The sequence below is a fragment of the Bombus terrestris genome, chromosome 5 (assembly GCF_910591885.1).
Source record: "Bombus terrestris chromosome 5, iyBomTerr1.2, whole genome shotgun sequence".
In the NCBI taxonomy this organism is placed as follows: Eukaryota; Metazoa; Arthropoda; class Insecta; order Hymenoptera; family Apidae; genus Bombus; species Bombus terrestris.
Window position 1 is genome coordinate 3097759 of NC_063273.1, and position 19608 is coordinate 3117366.

Here is a 19608-nt window from a genome sequence, read left to right on the forward strand (position 1 = left end):
GTTTACAAACACGACAATGAAATTAGAAAAATCATGTCGTTTTACAGTCGATTGTACCATGTGCAAAATCATTTATTTTCTAATTATACGTACAATAATCTGTGGTATAACTTCTTTCATATATATATATATACATATATGATATATATATATATATACGTATGTATGTATGTATGTATGTCTGTCTGTTTGTTTATATACAATATCTTATTCTCAATCTTAAGAACTCAGGTGCAAATACATGAAAATGACTAAGGCTCTTCCATATTTGTTCACACAGTTGCTCGACTGTCAATAACAATATTACACAAAGTACAGCAAGAACATGGCAATCAATTTTTATACTCTTTTTGTATTTTGTATTTGTATGATTAACGTTTCGATCTCTTTATTTTTTATATCACTAATAACTTTGTTTCTTTTCCCATTTGTCTAAAAGAAGATTCGATCGATAAGTCAAGTATACGGTGACGAAAGAATCGTAACTATTTCATAAATTTACGGTCTGCCGGAAACGAAGGTTTGAAGTCTAAAAAGAACTCAGTTGTTCGCCTTTGTTATAGAAGTGCAGGTATAGAAATACTGTTTTATGTCCCGTGCATCAGGCACGTGAACATTCTTACATTGATTACATATTACATTCTTGTTATCAGAGGAACTATTACTCTTAGCATTTTTGTGTCTTCGTTACGTAGTTTTGTTGCTTGATTAACGCCATGAACACTCAACTTATCGATTCAAAGTAGCAAAAGTATATTACAATACTGGTGGATGGCAAGTAAAATACAACGCGTAGCGTGTTTCTTTTTCTTTTACTTTTGTTTTATATTCCTAAGTTCTACGGATGTCCGCCCGTATTTGCTGAATGATCGCTTTGTTAGAATACTAGAAATTGATATGAAAAAGAGGAACTCCCTACTCATGGAATCTAATCCATTCGATAGATCCTCGTTTAGTATCACCGAGAAGTTTTAGCGCTTTTTTTCAGCCTTAAGCTTACATAAAACAAGCTATATGTATAACAAAGTACAATATACGTGTGTGTGTGTATATATACATATATGTGTAACATTTCAAAAGTAAAGGATATACATTCATATATTGTATATTGAAATAATGAATGAATATCGCTTTAAAATATATAACCGATTTTGTTTTAAGATTATGTATGTTTAAAATTTCTTATAATTGTTTGATTTGTTGTAGACGTTCGATATACGCTCGTAATTGTTGTGTTTTCTTATAAGATTTCTGAAGAAAACAATGTAACGTGAAATTATCTTGAAGAAATAATGATAAATCATTTTCATAGTTACATTTTCGTTACTTTTTAAAATAAATGAAAATAGCGCATTTGTGCTTTTATGTGTATTACATACTTAAACTTGAATTTTTTAATGTATATAAAAAATGAAAGCATTTTGCCATATCAAAAAATGCGATTAGATCGTGAAGATACATTCAACAAATATAAATTTAATGTTTTTATATAATATTGATGGTAATTTCAACAATAAAATTTTCGTTGATATATGGGACACCGAGCAGTTGAAGTTGGACCAAGTTCATATGTATATATTGTATTTATTAGTAAGTATTTAAAAATCTCTCCAAGTAATATTAATCACATTCAGATACAGCAACAACGCTAAACATCGAACGTATTATTCCTTTATTCGCCAGGAATGTAAGTTCGTTTGTCACAATAAGATGAAAAATCGTGTCGGAAGATTTGCTAAGTACAAAATGAAACGCTGTCTAGAAAATTTTTACAATCGACGAGGGAGATTTTTTATTTGAGGGGCATTTTCTAGAAAAATTTGTTTTGTTATAGACTTTCATTGAATACTATCTTTTGCCACACGATGATGTCTCTGTAAAGAATGACATATCTGACATAATTATATAATTTGCCTATATAGCATAATAAAAAGTATCATTGTATTGTGATAATCTTAATATAAATGTAAATTCAACAAAAACATTATTCGTTTGATAAATTCCTTATCTTAAGGAGCCAAAAATCACAGGCAATGTAGTCTTTACATAGGTACCGATTTACCGATTTAACGATAGGAATTTCCAGAAGTGGCATTCTTACTGCCATTTCCTTCTTTTTTTTTTTTAATTACGATGCTACCTATATCAGATACTATCATTTCTATTAATTAAACTATCTTCTTTGTCGACTGGGGGTGGGCCGGTGGTTAATGTGGTACTGGGTCCAGCCGTTAAATAACCAGCAGACACCGGCGTTCCAGCTATATATTATATTATTATTACATTCGTATGTTTAAATATATTATATCTAATATAGAAATGAAAATAATTGATATGTATATCGTACCAGTAAGGTAACCAGAATTAGTTGTATTAGAAATAAACAGATCATGTCGCTGATCTTTGTATTCCGCCCAGACACTTGACTTCTCTAGTATCGCATTTACTTTCTCACCCAGTAACAAGCTTCTGGTCATTGCTTTTAAAGCCTTGACTATTTGAGCTTTAGCAGTTGCAGGGTTTTCAATTACGTCTAACCGTCCCTCTAGTATATTTAACAAATAAGGTACCATTTCAGCGTCCAGTGCCTATAAGGAACAATTAACAACAAAGGTTCTTGAATTTATAATACTGACAAATAATATTTAATGTCTTGTATTTACCTGTTTTATAAGTCTATCCTCGTTAGTCGAAAATAATCTATTCAGCGTTTCGCACGCTATTGCTATCATATCTCGTCTAGATTGCATAGCATGTTTCAGTGGACTTATACATTCTGTTTGACAAATAGATGATATACAAATCTGTAAGATTATTAATTAGTGTTGTTGATATTAAATACTATTTAGTATTTCATAAAGAAAAATCAACGAACTCACCTCGCTTGCTGCTAATTGATGAAGTATTAATATCGCAGTTTTATATACAGATGGTTGATTATTTTGCATTGCCATTTGTCGGCATAGTCTAGGTATGTGTCCTAATGATGGAACTTGATCTGCTAAACTTGGTTGTGCTTGAAGTAAATTTACTAGCGCTTGTGTTGTTAATTCCAACATATCCGACTATTTAAGGATATTATTAAATTAATCAATATACTCATTTTACTATAACACACCAAAGTGTACACTTACATCAGTTTTCTCCTTGGACATAAGGGCTAATGTCGTATCCATAAGTTCACTTAAAAATTCCTTAGGTTTTCTAAGAGCCCACGCGGGACTGGCTATAAATAATCTAAGATATACACCTCCGACTGCGGGTTCATTAGTTGCGATGTCAATATTACTTTGAGTATCAGGTAACTTTAATATTGCATTGGAATTTCGTCTTTGTAACATGTAATATCTGAAAAAATTTATTTTGCCTTAGATGAACGTAATTAAACAAGAAAATAAATATTTTTAAAAAATGTTTATGTACTCGTCTTTTAATTCCCCAACGATCCTTGACACTCTAGCTTTGGCATTATCATCCCATATTAATTCAGGATTCTCGTGTTTTGTTTCAAACATATGCACACATTGTTTTGGAGCATCCCTAATAGCTTCACTAAATAATCTAGGTAAAAATCTAGACAAATCTAGTTTTACTTTTGGTCCAGCCAACTTATCAGACGACATTTTGCCAAGCAGTTCTGCGGCTGTTTCGCGTATCTGAGTGTTACTTGAATTACAGAACAGATCAAGAACGTATACAACAGCTCCTAAAATTTTCATAAATTTCGTCTTGAAAAGAAAGGTATAATTTTAGATATGGTTCATGTTTAATTTTACCTTTAGACAGTGCATCTTTTACGATCTTCGTGGAGCTCATCAGAGCATACAAAGTTTCCAATATTAGCAACTGACACTCCTGCAGAGAATTTAAAGCTAATAATAAATGTACTATAACCTCGTTTGCTGCGATATCATCTACACATTCTTGGTTCTTTGTAACATTACTAATAACTTCAAGTGCGTTTTTCTGTATCAACTTAAAGTTATTACAACTCAAAAGTCCAAATAATAATCTGAAGTGTCCTATACATTGTAATTCAATTCCTGGATTATTTTTTATAACATTTTTTAATGCTTCTAAAGACATAACAATATGTTCCAATTTCTCTTGATCCTTCTTAGCTAATGCCATATTGCCCATTGATGTCAAATATTTTGACGATTCAGACAAAAAGTCAAGTACATTAATCGTAAAACTTTTGGGGTTCTGAAAAAATATTTGTTTGTTTTAAGTAAAAATAATTTTTTCATCGGAAAAATATTACATAATGTTAAATTACCTCTATAGGGAAATTGGGTTGTTCATTGTATACTTTTACAAATATTTCTCCAATAATAAGTTCATCGGCATGGACGCTATATTTAAAGTCACTAAAATCATGTTCAAAACTATCATTGCCATTTAATCTTTCTTGTCGTTTAGCTTCTAAGTATTCGTTCAATTCTGCTCTCGTTCCGTTATCCCAAATCAAATATGGATTGGAGCAATTCGAGTTTAGGATTTTTAATATTTCTTCCGGTTTATCCTTCGAGAGTTGACGAGCTAGATAAGGCGTTAATAAACTTTCTAACGCGGCAACAGTAACAGGATTAACAGGTGTTTCATTCTCTCCTGTCATGTAACCACCTAATCTTGCACATGCTCGAACTGCTAATTTCGCTAAATTATTTGCCACTTCCTGACGATTTTCGTCTTGATTTCTTTCAACGCCACCTTCTTCCAACGTATAATCGTAATTAAACATAAATAATAATAAATGCCATAAAGCACCAGACTGTAAAAGTTGCATTTGTAACGCACTATCCGTGGCAAGGGAAGAAACGCATTCTGTTGCCACCGAACATAATTTTGTTAAATGCTGTAAATACATATCATTAAAATAATTAAAAAATATATGTAATATTAATAGCGATTTTTTAACAATGTTTTCAAAATTGCTAGTACTAACCTTGAAGTGTAATATTCTACAGAGGTCTTTAACTAATTGTGGTAGTTCAATAATCCTATCTTTGCAGCCCCTAAAGGACCCAGCAACCGAGAAGCATCTAGTGATATGCATGCATACCTGCACTGCTATATCATTAAGTTTACTCGATTTATTTAGGACAGAAACACATCGTGTATAAGCTTCTAATAAAACATCTAATCCTCCTTCTCTGCGAAGTTCTTCCGCGTTTAATGCAGAACAGTGTACTGTGTGATATGCAAGTTCGCTAGCGGCTGCCAATAATGGCGCGGATTTTGAGAATAATTGCTCATCGTCTGTTTCTAGTTTGATTGTTTTAATTAACTGCGGGTAACCTGCGTATTTGTAAGGTCTAAGTTCGTCGGAATATCTATGGAAGAGAATGCTCTGTGTTCTTAAAATAAGCACTATGTTATCAGGATTTGGGCCGTCAGTCGACCAACAACTTCGGCTACATAAAAATTCGTATGCCTGATTAACAGCCTCGAATTTATCCTACGAACAGAAAACACTTCTATGAAGAATTTAATACTTTTATATGTTGCTAATGTACATAGAATTTGATACAACTTACTCTGCCTTGTGGATTTTTATCAGGGTGATACATCTGCGCAAGTTTATAATATGATTTTCTAACTTCAGCCTCATTATGTTGTTTTCCACTGGACAATTGAAGGGCTTTATAAGCTTCATCCATTGTCATCAGTGGCGGTTTCTTTTCTACTTCTTTCTTCCATGCATCTAACACATCTTTCAATAAATGTACCTAAAAATTATGTATTATTACCTTAAATATATTTTAAAAATTAATAAATAAATATTTTTAAATCATTTACTATTGACTTACCGGTTCAGGAATAGGCCACTGTGGGAATTTTACAGTATCACAAAGATGTCTTAGATAAAATATTTGACAGAATAATTCCTTCTCTAATTGTGGATATCTTATCGCAGGTATAGCAATGTATTGATATCTAGCCATAGTATGGCTTCTTAATTTTGGTGAGAAATCTGCTATATGTGTTGCTATTTTTTCAATAAGCATTCTTCTCATTTCAGCATTCCATATTGCTTCTGGTGTATCGTAATCACCAAGAAATATTTGCGCAAATTTTTCCGCGCCATGATTTTCTAAATAGCTAACCATTGCATCAGGTAAAAGTTGTCCAAGAATACTCCGTTGCATGATGTCTGATGATACATTCTACGATATTAAAATGTTATTTGAGACAACTGATCTGTTTTGTCAGTTAGCAAAAATATAAACTTCACACTTACATCATCACTTCTAAATGCCTGTTTCGTATGAGTTAACTGTAAAAATCTCGCTATCGGTAAAACGTTTGAACCAGTGTACATTAATATGAAATAGAAGACACCAGTAAGATAAATTTTCGAAACGTCTGCGTTATCTCGCATTATTTCACATAATAAAGTAGCTACTTTTTCAACTAAAACCGGGTCAAACGTTAATAAAAGTTGAACAATATGAGGTAGGCACTGAAGATCCGATAATAACCGCTTCATGCGCGGCAGAGGTCTAATTACCGCGTCATCAACGTCTCTACTTGGAAAATACTCGCACATTTTGATTAAAATATTTAGAATCAATGTTGCTAATTCACTTTCATTTATTACTGGTGTCCCTTTCGCAACTAATGTCCATTTTAATTGCGGAACTTGCGAGATCATTCGCCATCCGTCTAATCCTTGTGCCCAAACTTTCGTTTTGTATGTAATCTGATTTGTATAATACAATTCCTTTAAATCTTTCAAACTTATAGGACCTTTCCGCTGATCTCCGTCATTGTAATACCATTCTTTTTCCATAACCTGCTGTTGCTGTGGTCCAGCTTCTATTACATTAGTTTGTGTAGGTACAACTGCTCTAGATGTGTGTAAATGAGCCAAAGTTAAGAGATCGACTAATGTGCGTACTCCGTTTTGATCCATTATATCTTTCACATTTCTTCTATGTAATATAAGTTTATTTATGAACATGACTAATCTATCACGTTCCATTCTATCTGTACAACGTTCCAGCATTCCTACAATATATTTTGTATCCGAAAATGGACCAATATCTTCATAGTATCGTTCATATACTATAGTCATTGCTTGCAAGCAAAGGCACTTCATTTCGACTTTTGTTGTTAATATGAATCTATGGTACAAGTCGTTAAAAAATTCATATCTGTGATGAAAATAACAATTTATTACTACATCTGCACAACATGATACATGTGAGAAAATTTAAGAGATAAATTTAATATGATCTGAATCATAATATAATCACAACAATTAAAATTCTATCATACATACGATTTTCTTATTGGACTGTCTGGACTATCTTTTTCCAACAGAAGCCTTAAATAATAATCACCGATTTTCACTTCATCTGACAGGCACTGATACTGTACTTCAAATTCTCTATGATTCCAAGCAATTAGGGTTCCTCCCGCTAAATCTTTGTCAGAACTGAACGCGCGAATTTCATTCTCAAGCGCGGTTCTTAATTCTTCACGTGTTTTATGATTCCAAATTAAATTCGGCAGTGAATGATCCTGATTGAACTTATAATAAAATAAATTCCAATTTGCTTCCGATTTAATTCTTTCTCTGCGTTTTCTTAATACTATCGGACGTTCTTTGATTTTCTCTTTACGTTCGATCCCAATCCTAGCTCCCCAGTGTTGAAGAGCATGTTCTACATGTTTTTCAACTACACGCATTTGACGTTCGATCGCAATCCACTGTGGGCTTTTCTTATTTTTTGATGCGTGATCTATAGCTATCTTTAAATTATCACGATTGTTCAATCGTTCTTTCTCAAGAAACGAATCGGGTACTTTTTCATCGGAGTCTAAGTAATTTAATAAACCAACAGGCTGTATAAATGCATAATGAATACAAACTTAGATACTTCCATTTTTGTAATTAAATGAAAATGATATTATATAAGCTCAATCAATAATGCTAATTTACCATAATCCTTTTCAACAGTCCCATAGCTGTAGGATGTCCTGTAACCCAAAGTCCTACAAGATGTCTACACAATTGTCTATGTGTCAACAGTCTACCATCAGTACCAACAGTAAAAAGACTATTTAATAGATGTCTCGGTAAAGCTCCTTCCGCAAGAGCAAGTTCTTGCATTTTTGCAGCCACTTCCGGTGCACCTTCTTCGATAATTGCTCTCATTATTAATCCAGCACCTTTAACAATAGCTAGTGACGGATGTTGGAATAGTTTAAAAAGTGATCTTCCTCTTGCAGCGACCATTTCTAGAAGATTATCGAAGTGTTTACCATCGGTCGTTTCACTATACGGTACACACAGAGCAAAAGTTAAGAGGTCAAGCATGGCAGAGACTACCAGAGCACCTGTACCATGATTCTGAAATATTTATAGGAACAATGTTAGCATACTACAGGACAGTAACTACTATTGTTAAGAAAATGAAGATAAGATTAATATTTTCACACTTACGATATGGTTAATCCACATATCAAGTAAATTTTCCAAAAATTTATTACTACTGAGAAGGCTACTTTTATTTAACTGTTCTTGTCTTAAATCACAATCATCATGCATTGGTTGCATGAGAGCACAAATACAATCTATAGCAGCTTGTGTTACACCATAATCTTGTCTTTTCAAAGCTTTCACAACTTTATGTCCAATAGCTTCTCTAAATCCAAGAAGAGTTGTAAATGCAGTGAAACCAATTTTGCTAGCAACCAATCTCCTTAGAGCATGAAATTGTGCTTCTATTTCACTGTTTGTTTCTAATTCCTTATTGACCAATGCATTTAAAGCACCAAGAATAATTTTATCTTTATTTTCAGTAAAAAGACCCTGTAAGTAGTTATTCGTCATATGGTATATGTGAAGTTGTAATGTTGTTGCAGTCCATTCAAGCGGTACAACATCCTAGACAAAAAAAGAAAATATCTATTCAGCTTACTATATAATCTATTCATCTATACAATACAATCAATACAATCTATTTATTACTATAAATAAAAAAGAAATAGAAAATACAAAATATTAGAAACAACTTTATACATAGATATTTATTCAATTTATTCCAATCTGTATAGATAATTATAATGTATTATTTTGTATCACACATACATTTTAATAAAATTTAATACAATTTAATTCAAATTTAATAAACTATCACCGCTTTAATGCACTGCACAATATTCATTTTTATATTTGTTAATCATATAGAAATTTAATATTATATATATATATATATACAATATTAAATATAGCGAATATGTCTTACATCTTGTGTAACAGAGTAATTAAGACCACTGTAGGGAATATTTGCATTAAATCTTTCCAAAATTTCAGCAAAACTACGTCCACTTGGTGGTTGTTGAAGAAACTTAACATGAGATGTTTCAACTTCTTCATCAACAGGTAAATTAAGAGGTCCAAGTCTTTTCCCCCTAGGTACTGGATACATTCTGACATGAACATCTCTATTACCAGATGCTCTAACTCCATCCAGTAAGGAAGCTAACAAAGAATCTCTATCCGTTGCAGTATAACTACGAGTTTGACCATTGAGATACTGTATAGTAAATAATTGTGGATTTTCATTGTCACGGATCAACGCAAAAATATCTGACAGAGGTCTAAGAGTACAAATATTATATGTCTGAGGGTCTCTTTCTAATAAACAAGTGTCAGAAAGACAAAGAGTTCTTCTCTGAGGATCTATATGTCTAGATGAATACTTATGAACAGTAAATTCTGATACACTTGTTATATGTTCATCAGCACTAAATTTACCCAACCTCTGAGCAACAAAATCATCTAATTTGATTGGTTCTTTCAAAACTTTTATGCTGATACCTAAATTGTTCATAGCTGATTCCAGCAGCTTTTTTTTAATTTCTTCCATGTGTTGAGAAGCAAACAGATGTAAACGTCCAAATCCACCACATACAATTACAAATCCATTAGAATAATCTTTCATTGTAAGAATTCCTTCAAAATCTTTATAACAATAACTGGCTAATACCATATTGGTTGCTGGATCTAATTGGTCAAGACTATATGGTGTCACTTCTAACACAACAGGTAATCTTGTATCAGACCAATGATGTTTATAAGCTTGATACCTCTAGAGAAAATGAAAATATTAATTTAATAAATGCAGTACACATTGAAAATGGCGAATATAATAGTTTATCTATTGAGCAGTTATATAGAAAAGGGTACATCTCACCAATTCCAATGATTTTCAAATATATGTTATGACCATGACTCTGAACAAGTTTTTCCTATAGATATAACCATCGCACTGCTTTAATTTCCGAGATATTGATAAAAATACTTTTGTTATTTTTTATCTTAATGTGAGTTAGGTTTGGATTAGCTCTATCTATGGATATGATGATATTACATGTGTGTTCATATATATAGTTATATATAACGCAATTTTTCTGCTACCCAAGCTCACTGCAAAGTGATATTGACCCCTGAAAATTTGGCTATTTTTCGATTTTATATTGTAACTCGCAAACTGCAAGTAAGAAGAAGAAAAAAATTTTAGGATAAAAGTTACTGCTTTTAATTAGGGCAGTCAACTGGCAAAAGATTTATCAATTGTTCAATTAGAAGAAAATATTAATAATTTTCCTAAAATTCCTTTTTTTTATGTAGAGATCTTAATATTTTTAAGCTTAATATTTATAAGCTTTCATAATTATACAGTATGTTCATTTTAAATATATACACGTGATTATTTATGCAAGTATGAGAAATATAAAACAGATGAAAGTTGCTTGACTTCATGAGAGAAACTTAATAAAATATTTTGATTCTTTTTTGCATTTTTATTTAAAAAGATTTTAATACTAATGTAACTTTCTTTAACGTACCCTCTTTTATATAATTACCATTTATTGTTTTATTTTGAATATTTTATTTAATTACAAAATTCAATAGGATGATTTGATAAAAATATTGAATTACAATTAGTAGATATTATATAGATTGATATAAATGGTATTGCATGTATTAGTTACACAGATAATTGTAAACAAATATACTACAGACTATTACATATATATTAACCATATGGCTAGGTTGATAACAGGTTTGATTAAACTTTAATAGCATTTTTTCCTGAAAGTGTTATGTAAAGAATATATAACTCACCAAAATTTCTTTAGGTTTCTCAGCAAATTGGTTTCTATATTTCAGAGCTTCAGTTAATAAATGAGCTCTGTATTCTGAACTAAATTTCATATTGTCAATTTTTCGTTCTTTGCGCATTGTTATACTAAATTCATGCAGACCTAATTGATTTCTGTTTGTTGGTTGCACACTTATAAAATCTAAGTATTCCCATTTATTTGTAACTTCTAATGTAGTAGGATTATATGTTGTTATACCCATGGATCCAATTGAAAAGATACGTTTGTACCTGTTGTATAAGCATTAAATAAGATTTTTAATATTTATTTGAGATAAAAATATATTAATTTATGTTAGGTTCCATATAACAAGGTTATATGCATGTTAAAAATAAGTAAGTATAGAAATTACTTAATTTTAATATGTTTAATTATATTCCGTTATGATATTGAATGTCAAAATATCTTAGAAATATATTATAATATTAATATGGGTTTATAATATGATAGTATTACAATTTTTTCATTGGAAGATACAAATATATAACATGTGATTCTTATTTAACTATTTTTCCTTGTATTATTGTATCCCAGACAATCCAGCGTTAGGTTTTTGTTTTATTTAAAATATACGTAGATAAAAACACATGTGCACCTTATAATAGCAATTCCACTTTTCATAACTAATTTACAATGCTTTAAATCGTGTGTACCTATTTTATTGCCCATTGTACGTATATTATTATCCATAAAACGGATAGTTTTTGACAAGTAGTAAGAACTAAAAAACGCGAACTTACTTTCCTTTCCATGAATGTTTTGTGACCAGAAAACATGCCACATCCTGGTTATCCTTTATCGGCATCATTGTAACATGTCCTGACAATGCAGCGTGTTTATTATTATAAATAATGCTTTAACAAAACACTGGTTACTGTTTGTGAAAGATGCGTAGCGTAGGAGGGACATTCGCATACGAATTGAAAATGAATCACAGCAAAGTCATTTTCAAAATGACAGATACGAGAAACACAAAGTAAATCTGAATCGCGTATGCAATGTTTATGTTTGACGTATTAGTGAATGATATTTAGGCACTATTTGATCGCATTTTAGCCGACTAATGACATTTTCGACGGCTCCATTGGACTGGGAGCGGCCATGATGCTCGGGGGTGTTAACAAACAGCTGTTTCCAGATGGCAGAATGATCACACTAGGAACTTATTCATTTATTTATGTTAGATATATAATCTAAATTTAATATACTTTCTCTGGAAAAGTTTCTTACGTTTGTCTTCATAAGAAAAGGGATACATATTTTAAAAAGGCGCGAAAGGTAAAGAATTACAGTATTTTAAATGTACAATCGATCTCTGTTGACATAACTAAATTAGCACTACGAATTATAAGTTTGTTTATAGATACATGGAATATGTAGGTATCATGCTTTAATTGAAATTAAAGAACAAGATATATTGTAATTTGTGCGTAAATGTTAAAACGAAAATGTGAAATAGAAATATTGTTTTACAATATTGTATATACATGTTGTATAAATTTATTGTATGAATTTATAATTTATAATTTATAAGTTATAAGTTATAAGTTATAAATAATATTATATAAATTTTATTTACATTGTTATGATCTTATATGTACTATTCTTATTTCTGTCTATACAATCGAAGTACAAGATCTTTATTCTGTTTCATTTGTATAAGTGAGTTTGATTCTTGACGTTATCCGGATTAGAGGTTATATTCCAAGTCTAGCGTGTTTGTTTATAAGTTCTTGAAGAACATCAAAATTCAAATTTTTTGTAGAGCTTATTATTCATATGTTTTATCAAAAATTGTAAATAAAATTGTTTAATAAACTACTATTAAACATTTCTTTAATTTAATGGAAATTTAAAATTCAAATAATAAATTTTATTTTATTGGTTTCAGCATATAAAGCAAACAGAATGATAGAAAATAACATATCTAGTGAAAGTGATGAAGGAGAAATAAAATCTGATTTTGAAGCGGATTTCCAAGAAGAACTACATAATTTTCCCCATATTTTAAGATTTATTCAAAGAATGCGCGATCACATTAAAAAACAAAACAAAAAGATTGCCAAATTACGAAATAAACTCAGTGAACATGTTAGAACTACATTTCTTAAGTATAGTTTTTCTATTATTTCTTTTGTCTTATTTTATACTTTTATCTGATCACAGAAAATTAAAAAATTAATGGAAAAGAAAACCTTAATTGACTATGGAACTCAAACGAATCCATTAGAATATGAAAAAGAATCATGCCAGGATTGGAATGTTAATAATGATAAAACATCAACTAGTATTATACAACAAGTTAAAGAAGTAGCTGAGTCTGCTTTGTTGCAAACTGGTTTTGTCTATGAAGAAACTTCTGGTTTATATTATGATTACAACAGTGGATATTATTATGATGCAGTAAGTATGTATGCAATAACAGTATTAAATTTTCATTGATAACCCTTACATATTATAAAAAAAATTGTTTTAGAAACAAGGTTTATATTATGATGGTAATACAGGTACATATTACTATTATGATGAAACTAGTGGAACATATCAATTCCATAGTCATGCACAAGTAACTGTGAATGAAGCAGCTGTACATGTGAAAAGCAAGAAGGAGCAGAAAACTAGAAAGACAACCAAGGTTGGGGTTTAAATTATTATTGTTACATACCACATTTCTAAAGAAAATCGATCACATACAAGCATTTTTTATTCCAGGTTTCAGATGACATACATGAATTAATAAATGGCCTTTCAAACATATCAATTGAAAAATACAGAGGTCAAGCACTAGGTAATTATCCTATGCTCTTAATATGCACACATGTCTCTCTTGTAGGATGACGGGAAAAAACGCAAACTTGCGGAAAGAGAAGAACCGTCGGAAGATGAACTTGAGGAGGGTGAATGTTCAAGCAATGATAGTGACAGCAATTCTAATGACATTACTCCAGAATTATGTACTAGTAGTGACAGTGACCACGAGGAAGATCAAGGTTTATTTTTAATTATTTTACACAAAAATAAAAAAATTTTATTAACTAATGATTCGCGGATTTTAATTTTCTTTTTTTTGATTACATATATAATTGCTATTAGTTACATTTCGGTTATATAATTAATTTCAATTACAATATAATTAATAGAATAAATATACGTTTGCAAATAATACTTGGAATATTTTATGGATGGAAATACATTCATTAACTTTTCGTTGTAACGATTTGATTTTTTATTTCAGATTTAGCGAAAACCTATCCCCCATGCATGAGAATCATAGTTAAGGAAACCAATTTATCAAAATTAAAAATTGGAAGTCTCTTTTTTGTTGCATATACTGGTGGTTCAATTGGTCGTGAAGGTGATCATTCTGTAGTAATACCAGATATAAATATAAGTAAAGTAAGTTAAAAAGATTTTTAAGTTAACAACAAAAGTTTCTCTATGTATACAATATTATTTGTATAAGATATTAAGAAAAAAACTTCGATGTTTCAGCATCATGCCCGTATTTTATATAATGAAGATAAAAAAATATACGAAGTCATTGATTTAGGATCAAGAAATGGCACGTTCTTAAATGGTAAAAGATTGTCTGTGGCTAAGCAAGAATCTGAACCTCATGAAGTTTCACATGGTTCGATTATACAAGTTAGTACTACGAAATTGTTGTGTCACATTCATAATGGAAATGAAACTTGTGGCCACTGTGAGCCAGGACTTGTTCAGCAAAGCATTAACGCAGAAGAGAACAAAGCTTCTAAAAAAGACCAACACAAACAAGAATTGAGACGGCTGAAGCATAAGTTTGGCGTAGAAAAAGATAATGTCGCAAGTGCTAGTCAATTAGCATTGGGGTACCAAGACAGAGCGCAAAATCGAAGACAGTGCATTGGTTCTTTGAATCATCATGCTAAAACACAACAAAGTTCAATGGATATGTAAGTAATTTATTTGCTATATTATGCTTTAAAACAGTTGCAGTTAGGCAATTAAGATATATTTACAACATTTTATCAGTGTTTTATTTTATTTTTTCATTTCTTTCCTTGTAATTCCAGATTTTTATTATTTCTTGTTTATTTTGTAAGTCTTCTCATGCAGTGTTTTCATTTACATACATTTCATTTATTATGTATTTGTTATGTATTTTATTTACAGATCTATAGCAAAAGACAACAGGGGATTTAAACTGCTATCAAAAATGGGCTGGTCTGAGGGACAATCCTTAGGGAAGGAAAGAGATGGACCAACTGAACCGGTAAGTCTTCTTCCATACAAATTTTGTATTTATTCTAGCATGTGATTTTTTTACTATGATATATTATACAGTATAAATGTACCAATATTTTATATGATAATACTTATATTTATAAACATATAAATTATGAAAGATAATAGGGATTTTAATAATACTTATGTATTATTATGTCATTTTATATTGGGTTTTTTTGGAATTAATATATATCTAACTTATGTTAAATGAATAATACAATTATGTTCCGTACCAAAATGTTGATGTAATTCATAAAATAAGAATTTATGACTATTTTAAATGTTTCAAATATTTTGTCGCTTTCCTGTGTTATACGTTAACGAAAAGAATTTTGTCCTAATGTAAAAAAAATTCAGTTCATTTTAACGGTTCTTGTAATGGGATACGTAATTTTAAGACATTTAATCTTTTAAATATAACAGAATTTGATTCGTTTGCAATAAGAAAAGAAAAAACATTCATAACTTCAACCATTTCTTTTTAAGTATATCCTAAATACTGCATTGAAAATAATTGTATACTTTACAATAAAATAGTTATCTTTTTTCGCAAATATAGGTATAATTATTATGGTACAATTCTACTTAATTATTCATATGTGAGAAAATAATAGATTAGTTAATTAGAACTACTATTTTACAATTACAATCGAAAAATTCAGCCTCGACAAACTTTTCGTAATAATTAATTTCAACGTAAATTGAGTTCATCTTTCTATCGCAAACTATACAATATATTCTCCACATTCTCTAAAGATCAATATCTAACAATAAGTCAAAGTTGGAATATCTAGACAAGATCGCAACATCTAAATAAAACAGAGTACGTCAATTTTCGCTATTTTCTTGAATTTTTCTCTCTTTGTACACCCTACAAATTTAAATGATATTATACAAAATCAAATAGATTGCAAGCATATTTCTAATACAACATGATAGTTGCTTCTCGACTTAAACAATTCAAAATCTCCAGAATTCTCCTTTAAAAACAGAGTGGCGTCAATCCTAAGATTGACATCTCTCTTGCCGTATGTTCTAAAGTGACCGCGTCAAATGTCTCGTCTTCATAGCTCTCAGAAACGGCTTTCCAGACGCCAGATGCCAACGGTATGTAAACGTCGACAGAGAATGTCGTTCTCAGCGCGCGTATTAGCGCCGCCGCGATGCCAATGACGTCAATCGGCAATTGCGATACGTTTCTCATTTCACCTTTCTGTCGGCCTGTAGCATCAAGCCAAACGTGGTGTAGCACGTGTGTTCAGTGCAAAAGGTGCATAGAAACGTCGGCCGCTTAGCCACTCATTAGCTGAACGGGGTCGTGTCGCTGCAATTCGCAATCCGGCCTCGTTCGCCTTTTTCAGGCGAAGTGACGCGATGTGACACGCTAAAAACTGTGGGCTGCCGTTACCGTTGCTCATCCCCTGCGTATCTTTTCCGTTCCTTTACTGCTTCCACACCACCGTCACCATCACCATCACCACCCCCTGACTGACCCGTCCGATACACCGTACGATACCAATACACGTGCATCGTATATACGTGTAATACAGACATGGAAGATAGCGTGTGCAAAAGCCAGACAGCAAGCAGGTTCTGGCTGCTGGTGGTGCTGCTTACTCGTCCGGCCGCATCGCGTTTCGACGGCGACGAAACGAGCGCCGACGGTACGAGCAGAGCATTCATATGATAACGAGCGTAACTCTGCGAGACATGAAACGGAATAGTAGAGGGGATCGTCGCGAGGGGCAGAGACGAAAACGGGAGCAGCAGAGAGCGAGAGGGAGCGACAGAAGAGGTGTCCCCGGGTAATGAATGCAAATGTATTGAAATCCAAATCATTATTTTGTCTAGACGCATCGTATGCTCTATTGCACGCTCTGAGCTTAAGGAGAGGGGATGAGGAAAGGCACATAGCGCGTTCCTCCATGGGGGTGGATTAGGGGAGAAAGGAAACTGAGGGAGATGGAGACCGTTGTTTTCTCTCGTCTCTGTGTACCTTGACGCATGTCTGCTAAATTTGCTTGTACACCTTTATCCTCTTTGATGTCCGACAACCTCCATTTATCCGTGCGATGGTCTTCCCTCTCGTTGCAATCCTCGTCCCTCCGTGGACGACGATTTCTCTTCTACACTGTGTTTTTTGCTCGTAAAACACCGTTTGACTTTTGCTATTGTTGCGCGATCCACGATGCATACCATACCTTATGTAGAGACCGAGAGAAGAGTCAGTGCTTCTTTCTACGAGTCTTTAACGAGTGTGAAGTAATTAATATATTTTCATGCATCAGCTGTTTCTGTCTTTACCGCTTGTATAATGTAGGAAGCAATTTTACGGATGGTAAATGTACGTGTTTTACGGAAATTTGTTATACAGAGAAGTAAGTCGACTCGAGATACTGCGGAAATTTCTTCTTCTTCTCTTCGAGTTATTGTAATTTCGTTGCAAAGGGAAATGGTACAGTTTCGAGCGTACACGTATTACGCGATTTAATCGTATACGTATAACTAGCTTTCAAGCAATTAAAGATACGTTAAGATCGCGTGATTTTAAGGGAGAAATATGATTTATGGCTTTATAATTTCGCGAAGATTATTATGATCTATCTTGGGCATGAGATCGCGTGATTTATTTGCGCATACGTATTTCGTTGCACATTTAAAAACGCACTTAATAAGTTGTTTCCTTGTTAAACATTTTTCGTTTAAAATTATGCATCTATTAATAAAACTATGTTAATTGCTACACAGTACATTGACTATTCATAAACACAGGTTCCACTTGTTTAGTTATGCTTATAAAGATATAAATTTGCATAAATTATATTATATTACGCATTTATATGTCACTATCAAAAAATATCAGTATTATATCTCACAAATTATACCGACAAGTATACATCTTATTTACCGATGAGACGAAGCTCTAAATAAATTTGAAATCAAATTCGCAACTACGTAATACCGCGTTCGTTCTCTTCGTCTAGCCGCTTTACATCGCAACCAGTTGTTACAATTTTATATCGACTATCTCCGTTTTTACGTTGCGTACCTATTTCTGCAGGTTCTCTTTGTCGAACCTATATGACCTACATCGTAAACTGGAAACACGTTCACGGTCGTAGAAAGGGGTGAAAAGGTAGGAGAAGGAAGAGAGAGACGGTTAGCTCTTGGAGGGTGAATCCGCGTGTTCGCCCCGAGAGTTCGTAAACCAGACATTGTAAAGTTCTCGAATGGCGATTGACAGTAAACCACGAGCATGCGATAAAGTATAAAATTGTCCCGTACTATGAAAGTGCCTTTAACAGGTGTAGGTGGATGCGTGTCCTATCTGACCGAATGAAATCTCGGTAGGTTCGTTTATTTGAGTGCCTTCACTCGCGCAAGGTAAGGCGAGTACTTACTTTTTATTATTGGCTCGCGTAAAAGAGTCGATCCCTAACAAGAGACACTTGAGATAACAGGTCAATGCAAGTTTTATTAGCGTGCTGCTTTGACGTAGAAGGCTGTTGCTTCGGTAACGTGGAGTTAAGAATTAGAATAGAGGACTCGATTTTTATTCTACATACTTTACAAATGTCTCCAGTTGTATGAAGTAAGGTGTTCTTTTGAAACTTTGATATTTATACGTTGCAGGTTATTGAAATTAAGGACATTTTTCATGAAAATGTACAATGAATATTTGAGAGGTGTATTTAAGTTCATTTAAGATTACTTAAGGTTCATTTTCGTCGTATTATCTGGCTAGATTTTGTATGTTCAATCTAAACTAATATTTTTATGAAATAATTATAATTAAAAAGGTGGAACTTTGTTATAATAGATCATATTAACAATCGAAGTTTAAAATATTATTAGATTGTTGTTTCAAACATTCAATTTTCTTCATTTGCATTATACCGTAATAAATAATGGAATAAGCCTCCAATTTATTGGGACTGTATTATACAACGTATTGGGATTGTAAAGTTGAACCGACTTGTAACGTCGATCGTTAAACAATTGCAACTGAAACGCAATAGGTGTAACGTGTTACAATTCGCTTCTATATGAGGCAGCCTTAAAGTGCATCCGGAAACTGCAACAATTTCATTTTATGGACTTTCGCGTATACCGGCTGTTGCGAGCCATTTCACGGTTACAGCGTGAATATCCACG

At 32.1% G+C, this 19608-nt stretch overlaps 2 protein-coding genes across 9 annotated transcripts in view; one reads left to right on the plus strand and one right to left on the minus strand.

Moving 5' to 3' along the window:
• Positions 1-793: 793 nt before the first annotated feature.
• Positions 794-12310, minus strand: LOC100643888 (dnaJ homolog subfamily C member 13). 2 transcript variants are annotated; one of them, XM_003395707.4, is made up of 18 exons: positions 11925-12310; positions 11147-11414; positions 9261-10106; positions 8456-8824; positions 7952-8362; positions 7289-7854; positions 6245-7160; positions 5814-6170; positions 5541-5732; positions 4949-5461; positions 4280-4858; positions 3777-4206; positions 3424-3706; positions 3135-3348; positions 2880-3065; positions 2664-2804; positions 2348-2588; positions 794-2261 (listed from the first exon to the last, which is right to left on the minus strand). In XM_003395707.4, the coding sequence occupies exons 1-18, from the start codon at positions 11990-11992 to the stop codon at positions 2146-2148; spliced, it is 6696 nt and encodes a 2231-aa protein (XP_003395755.1). In that variant the 5' UTR covers positions 11993-12310; the 3' UTR covers positions 794-2145. The 2 variants fall into 2 exon arrangements, with proteins under 2 accessions (XP_003395755.1, XP_020718804.1); XM_020863145.2 differs by having other exon boundaries at positions 8456-8899.
• An 8-nt stretch (positions 12311-12318) lies between these two features.
• Positions 12319-19608, plus strand: part of LOC100643690 (angiogenic factor with G patch and FHA domains 1) — an 82662-nt gene continuing 75372 nt past the window's right edge. For 4 of the 7 annotated variants that reach the window (XR_007224011.1, XR_007224009.1, XR_007224008.1 and 1 more), the window contains exons 1-8: positions 12319-12462; positions 13076-13275; positions 13351-13587; positions 13661-13819; positions 14018-14174; positions 14420-14580; positions 14677-15119; positions 15340-15439. Coding sequence is in view for 3 of the 7 variants with exons in the window: in XM_003395705.4 (XP_003395753.1) it covers positions 13093-13275; positions 13351-13587; positions 13661-13819; positions 14018-14174; positions 14420-14580; positions 14677-15119; positions 15340-15439 (1440 nt within the window). In the remaining 4 variants the exon portion in view is untranslated. Of the gene's footprint in view, positions 12463-12540; positions 12561-12832; positions 12981-13075; positions 13276-13350; positions 13588-13660; positions 13820-14017; positions 14175-14419; positions 14581-14676; positions 15120-15339; positions 15440-19608 lie in introns of those variants that run through there. The other 3 variants (XM_003395705.4, XM_012308888.3, XM_012308889.3) reach the window with 3 other exon arrangements.